Source organism: Chiloscyllium punctatum, chromosome 12 (genome assembly GCF_047496795.1).
Source record: "Chiloscyllium punctatum isolate Juve2018m chromosome 12, sChiPun1.3, whole genome shotgun sequence".
NCBI classification, from domain to species: Eukaryota; Metazoa; Chordata; class Chondrichthyes; order Orectolobiformes; family Hemiscylliidae; genus Chiloscyllium; species Chiloscyllium punctatum.
In genome coordinates this window covers 73,783,870-73,796,630 of record NC_092750.1, presented here as the reverse complement: position 1 = coordinate 73,796,630, position 12,761 = coordinate 73,783,870, and the positions used below count along the sequence as shown (strand labels likewise).

Below are 12,761 nucleotides of genomic sequence, written 5' to 3'. Positions count from 1 at the left end.
TCATCAGAGAAAGGATTTTTTGGCTACGGAGGAAATGCAGCAAAGGCAGTGTTGGGGTGTTAGGGCTAATGTAGAAAGAGAAACTGGATCAGTTTGGACTATATTCACTAGAGTTTAGAAGAATGACGGCGGGGGGGGGGGGTTGGGGTGCGGGGAGAGAAGATCTCAAAGATGCCTCAACTTCCAACAAGACCAGACAGGATAAACTCAATGTTCCTGATGACAGGAGTGTTCAGAATCACATGTCACAGCTTTAGGATGTGGGGTAGGCCAAATAGGACTGAGATGAGGAAAACATTTTCAGAACATGCAGAATCCTCTACCACAGAAAGCTATCGAGGTCAGAACATTGAGCATTTTCAAGAAAGAGATAGTTATAGGGTTCAAAGGGTATGGGAAGAAAGCAGAAACAGGGTATTGAGTTGGATGATCAGTCATGATCATATTGAATGGTAGAACAGGCTGGAAGGGCAGAATGACCTACATCTGTTGATATTTCCTGATAAGCTATCTGATCTAAGACACCATTATCAGTGTCCCATGATCATTCCCAAATCTGGCATCCCAAGGCAGTTTACTGAGAGCAGTGTGACCTCTGATAATATACATTGTAAAAGGTGAGAAGTTGAGAAATGTCTTGAACATACCAGGACTCTGTTTCCTGCTGCTACTATCAGCTGAGTTCCATCCGGCTTGAATGCAATATCATAAATACTGCAAAAATGTGAATAAAGAACAGACACAGTTCTGTAAATTTAGAAGCAATGAACTGATTATGTGCAATCTTAAAATGAATCACTTCCAGTAAGAACAGAACACAAACACATTTGGCCAAAGTATTAACCACCCTCTCACTTCTTATCCTGTCAATGTACTGTTTCCTTCCCACAGATTTATTTCAGTACATTATCCACTCCCCAGTGTATTATCCTCCTTCTGGTGTATTATTGCCAGAGTGTTACCCTACCCCATGAATGTATTATGTATTATCTAGTATGAGTCCTCTTCAGAACTGAAGAAATCATGTCAGACTCAAAACATTAACTCTATGTCTCTCTCTACAGATGCTGCCAGACCTGCTGAGTTTCTCCAGGGTCTCTGTATTTGTTCAATATTTATCTGCTGCTTTCTGGAATATTTTCAGCGTCTCAGTTTCCACAATCTTCTGTGGTAGAGAATTTGACAAATTCACTGACTTTTAAAAGAAGAAATATTTTCTCAACTCAATTCTAAATGGTCCACCCTGTACGTTGATAATGTCCCCTAGTTCTACACTCCCTAAACATGGAAAATATCTTCCCTGCAGCTTGTTTGTCCATTAGAATTTTATATATTTCAATCAATCTCCTCTCATCCTCCTAAAATCTAGTGAATTCAGACCCAGTCAAACCAATCTCTTCTTATTATACAATCCTGCCATCCTCAGTGAACCCTTTATGGCAAATATATCCTTTCTTATATTGGGAGATCAAAACTGCATGCAATTTTCCAGGTGCAGTCTCACTAAGGCTCTGTATAACCACAGTAAGCTGTCCCTACTTTTGAACTCAAAACATCTTGCAGTTAAGGCCAATATACCACTTACTTTCCTAATTACTTGTTAGCTTTCATTGACTAGTGCATGAGGACACCCCTCTTATCTTTCTTCACTTTAATTACACCGTAACTGCCATATGTTTGGCCATTCACCCAATCTGCTTAAATCATGGATATCACAAGCACCAATCCCAACAGTACCCCACTAGCACCGCCTGCCACCTGAAAAAAGACTCACCTATTCCTGTTCCCTGATTCCTGTCTGTCAATCATTCATAACCCATGCTTAAATATAATGCTATCCCAAATGCATTAATTTCGTTCACTTTTTCTAATGTGAGACCTTATTAAAAGCCAATAAACAATCCAAACACACCAGATCCACTGCTTCTCCCTGATCTAATCTACTCCTTGCAATCTCTCGAGCTTAAGTAGGCTAGTCAAGCATAATGTGCCTTTCATAAACCTCTAATGGCTTTCTCCAATTCATCAATGCTTTCCATACATACTGTTACCATGGCTTTTATGACAAACTCGAGTATTCCCACCACATCACCCACTCCACCCAGTACTGAGGTCAGACTAACTGGTCTAGAGTTTTTGAGTCTCCCTTGTTTTTAAACTGGGGGATTACAATTGCCACCCTCCAAGCTCTAGGAACTGCTCCAGTCTATAGCATTTTGGAAAATAACTACTATCCATCCAATATTTCTCAGCTTCTTCCTTTAGTACTCTGGAAATATGTTATATGTTAGGCCCTAGTGATTTGTCTGCCACGAACCCCAATTCCCTTGGCACTATTTTGTTCTTGATATTATTTCCTTCAATTCTGCCCCCTTACTAGATCCTTGGTTACCTAACAGTTCTGGAAAAGTACAGTAGATCAGACAGCATCCAAGGAGCAGGAGAGTTGATGTTTTGAGCATAAGCTCTTCATGAGGAATGAGAGGGTGGCTGAAGAGGGCTGAGAGATAAATAGGAGGAGGGTGGGGGTGAGGCTGGGGAGGTAGCTGGGAATGTGATAGGTAGATGGTAGTGGGGGTTAGAAGTGACTAGTTTGGAAGGACAGATTGCACCTGAATTGCAAGAGGACTAATATACCGGTGGGGAGATTTGCTAAGATGCTCGGGACGGCTTAAACTAGTAAGAGGACGGTGGGACCCAGGGAGATAGTGAGGAAAGAAATCAATCTGAGATTGGTACAACTGGGAAAAGGAACAAAGCAAACAGTCAGGGCAGGCAGGAACTAAACAGAGAACAAGGTAGGACCAATAAATTTACGTGTATTTATTTCACTGCAAAAAGCCCAACAGGGAAGGCAGATGAACTTAGGTCATGGTTGGGAACATGGAACTGGGATATCATAGCAAATACAAAAATGTAGCTCAGGGATGGAGGGACTGGCAGCTTAATGTTCCATCATATAGATACTATAGTTGAAAAATGTGGTGCTGGAAAAACACAGCAGGCCAGGCAGCATCCGAGGAGCAAGTGAATCGACGTTTCGGGCACAAGCCCTTCCTCAGGAATGAGGGGGTGGCTGAAGAGGGCTGAGATATAAATGGGAGGAGGGTGGGGTGGGGAGGTAGCTGGGAATGTGATAGGTAGATGGAGGTGGGGGTTAGAAGTGACTAGTATAAGGAGGACAGATTGCACCTGAATTGCAAGAGGACTAATATACTGGTGGGGAGATTTGCTAAGATGCTTGGGAGGGCTTAAACTTCCTGAAGAAGGGCTTAGGCCCGAAACATCAATTCTCCTGCTCCTCGGAGGCTGCCTGGCCTGCTGTGTTTTTCCAGCACCACATTTTTCAACTCTGGTACTCCAGCATCTGCAGTCCTCACTTTCTCCTATAGATACTATAGGAAGAGTAGAAAGTTGGGGCAAGAGAGGAGGGGCATTTTTGATTAGGGAATACATCCAGGGAGGTTATTTGGGTGGAACTGAGAAAGAAATAAGGAATGATCACCTTATTGGGATTGTATTATAGATCCCCCAAGAGCCAGAGGGAAAATGAGAAACAAATTTGAAAGGAGATCTCAGTTATCTATAAAAATAATAGGGTGGTTATGCTAAGGGATTTTAACTTTACAGACACAGACTAGGACTGCCATAGTTTTAAAGGCTTGGATGGAGAGGATTTTGTTGAATGTGATTCAGTATGTGGATGTACCTAGTAGAGAAAGTGCAAAACTTGACCTACACTTGGGAAATAAGGCAGGGCAGGTGACTGAAGAGTCAATGGGGCACTTTGGGGCCAGGAACCATAATTCTATTAGCTCTAAAACAGTGATGATAAGGATAGACCAGATCTAAAAGTTGAAGTTCTAAATTGGAGGAAGGCCAATTAGGCAAGAATTTTCCAAAGTTGACTGGGGGCAGATGTTTGCAGGTAAAGGGGTGGCTAGAAAATGGGAAGCTTTCAAAAATGAGATAACAAGAGTCCAGGGACAGTATAGTCCTGTTAGGCTGAACAGCAAAGCTGGTAGGTGTAGGGAATGCTGGATGAGTAGAGAAATTGAAGTTTTAGTCAAGAAAAGGAAGCCTATTTCAGGACATTCAATTTCTAATTGAATCCTTAGAAAAGTACAAAGGCAGTACGCGTATACTTAAGAGGGAAATCAGGAGGGCAAAAAATGGGACATGAGCTAGCTTTGGCAAATAGGGGTAAGGAGAATTCAAAAGGGATTTTATAAATACATTAAGGACAAAAGGGTAACTAGGGAAAGAATAGGGCCCCTTAAAGAGCAGCAAGGCCACCTACGTGTGGCACTGCAGGAGATTGGGGAAATACTAAATGAGTATTTTGCATCAGTGTTTACTGTGGAGAAGGATATGGAAGATTTCATACATTGGAAAGTAGCTATATCTTGAAAAATGTATATATTACAGAGGAGGTGATGCTGGACGTCTGAAAATGCACAAAGGTAGATAAATCCCCAGGACCCGATCAAGTGTACCCTACATTTCGATAGAAAGTTAGGGAAGTGATTTCTGGGCACCTTGATGAGATATTTGTATCGTTGATAGCTACAGGTGAGGTGCCTGACGACTAGAAGTACCACAATTTAAGGAAGGTGGTAAGCAAAAGCCAGGGAACTATGGACTGGTGAGCGTGACATCAGCGGTGGGCAAGTTGGTGGAGGGAATCCTGAGGGACAGAAATTACATGTATTGGGAAAGACAAGGACTGATTAGGGATAGTTAACATGGATTTGTGCATAGGAAATCATGTCTCACTAACTTGATTGAGTTTTTGAAGTAAAAAAAAAGAGGATCAATGAGGGCAGAGCAGTGGACATGATCTATACAGACTTCAGTTCGGCGATCGACAATCTTCCTCACAGTAGACTAGTTAGCAAGGTTAGATCACATGGAATACAGGTAGAACTAACTAGTTGGATACAGAACTTGCTTGATGGTAATGGTGGAGGGTTGCTTTTCAGACTCTGACCAGTGGTGTGCCACAAGAATCTGTGCTGGGTCCGTTGCTTTTCATTATTGAAATAAATGATTTTGAAATGAACATAGGAGGTATAGTTAGTACGTTTGCAGATAACACCAAAATTGGAGGTGTATTGGACAGTGAAGAAGGTTACGTCAGAGTACAACAGGATCTTGATCAGATGGGCCAATGGGCTGAGGAGTGGCAAGTGTTGCGCTTTGGAAAGGCAAATCAGGGCAGGACCTATACACTTAATGGTAAGGTCCTGGAGAGTGTTACTGAACAAAGAGACCTTGGACTGAAAGTTCACAGTTCCTTGAAAGTGGAGTCACAGGTAGATAGGATAGTGAAGAAAGTGTTTGGTATGCTTGCCTTTATTGGTCAGTGCATCGAGTCTAGGAGTTAGGAGGTCATGTTGGAATACTGGGTGCAATTCTGGTCTTCCTGTTATAGAAAGAATGTTGTGAAACTTGAAAGGGTTCAGAAAAGATTTACAAGAATGTTGCCAGGGTTCGACAGTTTGGGTTATAGGGAGAGGTTAACTAGGCTGGGACTATATTCCCTGGAGCATTGCAGTCTGAGGGGCGTCCTTATAGAGGTTTATAAAATCATGAGGCATGGATAGGGTAAATAGAGATCTGTTTCCTAGCATGAGGGAATCAAAACTAGAGGGCATAGCTTTAAGGTGAGAAGGGAAAGATTTAAAAGGGACCTAAGAGGCAACTTTGTTCAGGCAGAGGGTGGTGTGTGTATGGAATGAGCTGCCAAAGGAAAAGTGGCAGCTGGTACAACTTAAAAGGCATCTAAATGGACATGTGAATAGGAAGGGTTCAGAGGGATATGGATCAAATGTGGGAAAACGGGACTAGATTTATCCAGGATACCTGGTCGGCCTGGAGGAGTTGAACCAAAGGGTCTGTTCCCATACTGTACAACTCTATGACTCTAAGAATTATTAGTTGATACACTGATTTGGTGATATAATTCCAAGTCAAAATGGTACAGGACTGGGAGGGGAACTTGAAAGAATTGGTATACCCATTTGGAACGTGTTGTTGGAAGGAACCTTTTGAGATGCAGCACTGCATCTTGTAATTTTTAATTAGTTCATGGAATGAGTGTGTTGCCAAGGACAGCACTTATTGCCCATCATTAATAAATGCTGGCTCAGCCAGCTCACAATTACACTCTGCTCCATAGTTTACATTATTATTCCTGCTTGTTTCCCCCCCCCCGCCATACCAATGTATTTTCCCCTCAGCGTGTAAATGACCTCCTGTTGCTTTGAGTCCCCATGATGCATTATGACTCCTCCAACTGTATTACTGTGCTCCGCAGTAAATTATTTTCCCTACTATAACAGTTCTCCACCTCAGCATGTTATTGCTCCCCCAGTGTACTAACACCCTTCCCACGCATTCTCTCTGGGCTCCCAATCCATGTTAGCTCTCTGCCACCCTCTTCACCCCCCCTTTTACATCACTCTAGCCGCTTGGTATATTATTGTTAAAAATCACACAACACCAGGCTATAGTCCAACTGGTTTAATTGATATCCCTGATGAAGGGCTTTTGCCCGAAACGTCGATTTTACTGCTCCTTGGATGCTGCCTGAACTACTGTGCTTTTCCAGCACCACTCTAATCTAGACCTTAATTGAAATCTGTTGGACTATAACCTGGTGTTGTGTGATTTTTAACTTTGCGCACCCCAGTCCAACACCAGCATCTCCAAATCATGAGGTATATTATTACTTTTTGCCCCCCAAGCCCCCTACTTTTTGTTTCCTCTGTCCTTTCACACTCTTTTCTGTATATAATCTTGATTTCGAAGCTCCTTGGATGCTGCCTGAACTGCTGTGCTCTTCCAGCACCACTAATCCAGAATCCCGTGTATTATCTCTCTCCCCTATTTATTGTCCCATCCATCGCCGTGTGTCTCTCTCCCCCCCCATCCCCCATCCTCCATCCTCTAACAGTGAGGCGTTGCCTCTCAGTGGATGTCACGGTCGCTCCAGGCCTGTCTGCCTGTTTACATTAGAAACCACGTTGCTATGTGGTAACCAGGGCAATGGCGGGGTGAGGGTAGCCCGGCCGCAGCTCCTTACCACTGTTCGACCTTCTCCCTGTCGTGCACCCTGTCGATCCAGGTGGGGACGGCTCGCATTTTCCCCTGTGAGAGTGAGTGAGTGAGTGTGTGTCCGCCCGGGCTCACTCAGGACTCCCTCTGGAGGAGCGCCCAGGTCCCGGTCCCGGTCCCTCCGACCGCCATCTTCCTGCGCGAGTCTCGCGTGATGTGGAGCGAGCCGCCCCGGAATGGCGGGTGGAATGGCGGGAACGGACGGCCCATTGCAGCAACCACCTCAGACTTGGGACTCTTGACCCGCCCAGAGGGAGTCCAGCTTCATTTCATCTCCCTGAGATTTACCGCACTCCCCGCCGCAAGAGACTGATCCTGAAGGGAAATGTAGTCATTGGCGGTTCCTAACCATCACGGGCCAGCAATCAGCTTGAATAAGGTAGAGAGAGAGAGAGAGAGAGAGGAATGATTTTTTTCCCTTATTAATATGTATGCCAACATTCATGAAGAAGGGTTGTACCCAAAACCTCCTGATGCTGCCCGACTTTCTGTGTTCTTCCAGCCTCCTGCTTGTCTAGTTTGGATTCCAGCATTTGGATTTTATTTTGTCTCCAGCATTTATAGCCCAGTGGGCTGTTAAAAGTTTCCTGATGGAGGGCTTTTGCCTCAAAGGTCAATTCTCCTGCTCCTCAGATGCTGCCTGACCTGCTGTGCTTTTCTAGCACAACTCTAATCTTGACCCTGATCTCCAGCATCTGCAGTCCTCACTTTTGCCTAGTTAAGAGTCAACCACTTGGCAATGTTGTGTGGTCTGGAGCCACATGTAGCCCAGACCAGGTTAGGATGTCAGTTTCCATCCCAAAAGGACATTAACAACCAAATGGGGTTTTGCAACAATTGGCAATGAATTCAATTTATTGTCACGTGTGCTGAGGCACAGTGAAAAGCTTTGTGAATTTATGATTGTCATTAGACTCTTAATTCCAGATTTTTATTGAATTCAAATTCCAATGGTGTGATTCAAGCAGGTCCCCTGGGTCTCTGGATTAACACTCGTGATAATACCACTCAGCCATTGCCTCTCCATGTTGTTCTAATTAGCTAATGATAGAAGGACAAAAGGGGAACATATTTTTCCTGTATCGATGATAACGAGACAAAAACAAATTCAGTTTTGACAAAGGGTCTCTAGACCCTGAAATATTAACTCAGATTTGTGTACACAGACACTGCCAGACCTGCTGAGTTTTTCCAGCAATTTTTGTTTTTGCTTCAGATATTCAACATCCATAATTCTTGTGGGTTTTTTTGTTTGATGATAATGAGTTTGCGTTCACCGTCTTTTGTGGGCAATGCAAAATAAGACAATGAACAATTTTGAAAATGGACAGGACCAGCAGTTGAGAAGTGATAGAGTTTAGCAGAAAGAACCAGGGAGACAATATAAAATGGAGTTCCAAACAAGAGTCATATAGGACTCTCAATCCTTTCTCCACAGATATTGCCAGACCTTTTTAATCTCTCCAGCCCTTCTTTTTATGTCAGATCTCCCGCATCCACAGTACTTCCCACCAATACACTCCTCCGCCTCGCCAAACTGGCCCTCACCCTTAATAACTTTTACTTTCACTCCTGCCATTTCCTCCAAATCTTGAGGGTAGCGATGGGCCCCGGCTACGCCTGTTTAATCCACCTCCTGATGCTGCCTGGCTTGCTGTGATCTTCCAGCCTCCTGCCTGTCTACTTTGGATTCCAGCATCTGCAGAGTTTTTATCTCCATAGTACTTTGTTTTCACGAAAATGAAGGTTATTGTTTTAAAGAGAGTTGAGGCACAGAGACTAGGGGTTACATGCGTTATCATTGAATGTGATATGTAGGTTGAGACAGTAACTAATAAAGTAGTTGGGACCTTAGGTTTTCTACTTCATGGGGAGATGGTAGTTTACTTGTAATGTTACTGGATTAGTAATCCAGAGGACCAGGCTAATGCTCCAAAGCATTTCAAATCCCACCTTGCTTGCTGGTGAAATTTAAGTTCAATTAATAATATTTAGTACTGGAAGCTAGTGTTAGAAATAGTGACGAGGAAACATAACGTCGATTCTTGTAAAAACCCACCTTGTTCATGAATGCCCTTTAGGGAAGGATATCTTTTGTTCAATATGTGACTCCAGACCAATAGTAATGTGATTGATTCTTAACTGTCCTCTAAAGTGGTCAAGCAAGCTATTCCGTTCAGGGGCAATTCAGAGGATTAGAGGGAATAGTGTGCATGTGCAGAGGTCCCTTAAGGTATCAGGATAGGTGGATAAAGTGATTCAGAAGGTTTGTGCTATTCATGCCTTTATTCATCAAAGCAGAGTGTTTACGAGCTGGAAGGTTAGACCGAAACTGTATAAGATGCTGGCCAGGCCACAACTAGAGAACTGTGCGGATCAGAAATCCACATTATAGGAAGGGTGCAATAGCACTGGAGAGGGTGCACAAGAGATTTACTGGGCTGGAGAATTTGAAGAGACTGGGGTTGTTTTCCCTGGAACAGAGGGCACTAAGAGTGAGATATGATTGTGATGTATAAAATTATGAGGGGCATAGTTAGAGTAGACAAAAAGAAATTTTTCCCTGTGAAGGCTTAGAGAGCTTTGAGGAGAATTATTTTCACCCAGCGAGATCTGGAACCCACTACCTGTCATGGTGGTCGAGGCAGAAACCCTATATTGAAAAAGTATTTAGATGTGGACCTGCACTGTCAAGGCATATAAATCTATTGGCCAAAAACTGGAAAATGGGATTAGAATAGTTAGGTAGTTGTTTTTGTGTAGATGAACTGAAGTGCCCTTTTCAGTGCTGTCAATCTCTATGACTAAAATTCATGATGGGCAACAAATGCTGGTTTTGCCAGTAACATCCATATCTATGAAATTTTTTTTTCAAAGTATAGCATATAAAAGCAAAGGAATGATGATAACGCTTTACAAGTTTGACCTCAACTGGAATATGTTGTCCAATGTGTACATCAGGAAGCTTTTAGAGTAGATGCAGAAAAGAAATCATACAAATGGCTCCAGGAATTATAGACTTCAGTTACATGGATTGAGCTGAAAAGCTAGGGTTCTATTCCTAAGAGAAGAGAAAGTTACAAGGGAATTGGATGTAACAGTCACTAGAGTTCGGGTTAGAGAAGAAAGTGGCATCAAGATCAATGAAACGTCATGTGTCCAGTGTCAAAGCTGAAGACTGTTAGGGCTTCACAGCTGTTTATCACTGTGCTGTCATCTCAGAGATAGGTGATATAAGGTATGATTTTATAAGAATTATTATGTTAGACTGTGGCTTGATTAGTCTGTGGGCCAGTTCTTCCACTACAGTGAGGAGGACTTTACACAGTAGGTGTATGTGCCATTGTCATTTTCGCCTATCACCACCCCGCCCCTCAGGTGAGGGATGTGGGGATCCTGGTGCATGATTCACAAAAAGCTAACATCTAAGTTCATAGGGAAGGTAGTTGTTGGGAAAATGCAGGAAAGTGGAGTTGAGGATTTTCAGATCAGCCTTGATCTCATTGATTGGCAGAGCAGACTTGATAGCCCAAGTGGTCTACTTCTCCTGTACAAACTTATGGTAAAATCCAGAGGATACTTGTGTAAAATGGCTGACAAAAGAGCAATAACAATCAGGGAAGAACTTTTTTACCCTGTGAACAATTAAAATCTGGAATGCAGTACCTGAGAGAGTAGTGGAGCCAGATGCAACTGTGGCTATCAAAACGCAGTTGGATACGCATCTGAAGTGAACACTTGTTCAGGGCTTTGCAGAAAGAGAAGAGGTAAGAAGTCAAGTGGTTCTAGTAGAGAACTGGTGTGGACACAGTGGCCTGTTCCTGTGCTGCAACTATTCTGTGATTCATTTGATATTTAAGTCTGTGCAGAGTCAAACCCAAAGGCTGGAAATAGGCAGGAGATCAGGCAGCACTGGAGAGAGAAAAGCACAGTTTCAGGTATGTAACTATTCGTTAGAAATGAAAAATGTTGAAGTAGAAGTGTAAAAACGATTACTGAGATGGAAATGGATTTAGGGATTAGGAGAGAATAAAGAAGAAGCAGCCCAAAGATGATTGATAGATGTATTGGAATACTTCCCAATTGCCTGGAAGATGCAATTCCAACAATACTCAGCAACTTATTCCACGCAGTACAAAGTAGCCGCTTGATTGTGGCCTCATTCACCACCTTCAAAATTCACTTTCCCAACCACAACAATTTGGATCAGTGGTTAGCACTGCTGCCTCATGGCGCCATGGACTTGGGTTCAATTCCAGCCTCAGGCAACTGTTTGTGAGGAGTTTGCACGTCCTCCCTATGGCGAAAGTGAGTACTGCAGATGCTGGAGATTAGAGTGAAGAGTGTGGTGCTGGAAAAGCACAGCAGGTCAGGCAGCATCCGAGGAGCAGGAAAATTCCTGATGAAGGGCTTTTGTCCGAAATTTCGATTTTCCTGCTCCTCAGCTGCTACCTGACCCACATTCTCCCCATGCCTGCATGGGTTTCCTCCAGTTGCCTCCCACAATCCAAAGATGTGCAGGTTAGGTGAATTGGCCATGCTAAATTTCCCACAATGTTCAGAGATGTGTGGGTGAAGTGCATTAGTCAGGGGTAAATCTAAAGGAATGGGTCTGGGTGGGTTGCTGTTCGGAGGGCCGGTGTGGACTTGTTGAGCCTAATGGCCTGTTTCCACACTGTAGGGATTCTGTGAACCACAACAATATGTTAAGAATGTTTTGATAAAACCTTCTGAACCTGCACCATTTGCTATCTAAATAAAAGGAGAAAGTGAGGACTGCAGATGCTGGAGATCAGAGCTGAAAATTTGTTGCTGGAAAAGCGCAGCAGGTCAGGCAGCATCCAAGGAGCAGGAGAATCGACGTTTCGGGCAAAAGATTCCTGAAGAAGGGCTTATGCCCGAAACGTTGATTCTCCTGCTCCTTGGATGCTGCCTGACCTGCTGTGCTTTTCCAGCAACACATTTTCAGCTCAGTATCTAAATAAAAGGTCATAGGCAGCAAACCACACACCCTCTTGACTTGAAATCGTATAACTGTTACTTCACTGTCACTGCATCAAAATCCTTGAACTCCAGGACAGCGCTGTGGGTGTGCCTACGCCCCAAAGACTGCAGCCATTCAAGGAGACTGCTCACCACCACTTTCATTGGACTTTTCAGAATTGTCATCAAATACTGACCTGGCCAGTGACACTCACATCCCACGAATGTTTCAAAAATTATTAGAAGGTATAATGGTGAGATCGGAGGAATAATATTAAAAGAACAAAAGGTTGGCCCAGGGAAGATTTAAATGGTAAAAGCGGAACCATTGCAAAGTAAGTTTGGAAAGTTAGGCCAAAATGTAGTTCTCTTCTAGAAGTGCCTATAGTTTGATGTTAATACATGGAGAAACTGCAAGAAATTGATGAGCCCCATGGCGTTATTTCCTGGATTTATTGGAACATACTTTTGAGGCAACATCAAAGTTGTTTCTGACTACCTATTATGTGAAACATTTTGCCAGGGAGCATTTGTGGCAGCACAGAAGTTGCCCATAATGTGCCTGCACAGACCTCATACCTCCAATATAAATAACATTTTCATTGCCATTGAAATACCCATAAGTACAAATCCAGTGGGAAAAATACGTTTTTGAAAAT

At 43.2% G+C, this 12,761-nt stretch overlaps 1 protein-coding gene across 4 annotated transcripts in view; it reads right to left on the bottom strand.

Moving 5' to 3' along the window:
- ift122 (intraflagellar transport 122 homolog (Chlamydomonas)) overlaps positions 1 to 7,473 on the bottom strand; it is a 138,753-nt gene extending 131,280 nt beyond the window's left edge. For 2 of the 4 annotated variants that reach the window (XM_072582782.1, XM_072582783.1), the window contains exons 1-2: positions 7,088 to 7,473; positions 648 to 714 (exon numbers count right to left, since the gene is read on the bottom strand). In XM_072582782.1, coding sequence (XP_072438883.1) covers positions 648 to 714; positions 7,088 to 7,146 — 126 coding nt within the window. In that variant the 5' untranslated portion in view covers positions 7,147 to 7,473. The remainder of the gene's footprint in view (positions 1 to 647; positions 715 to 7,087) is intronic. The other 2 variants (XM_072582779.1, XM_072582781.1) reach the window with 1 other exon arrangement.
- Between the last annotated feature and the right edge of the window lie 5,288 nt (positions 7,474 to 12,761).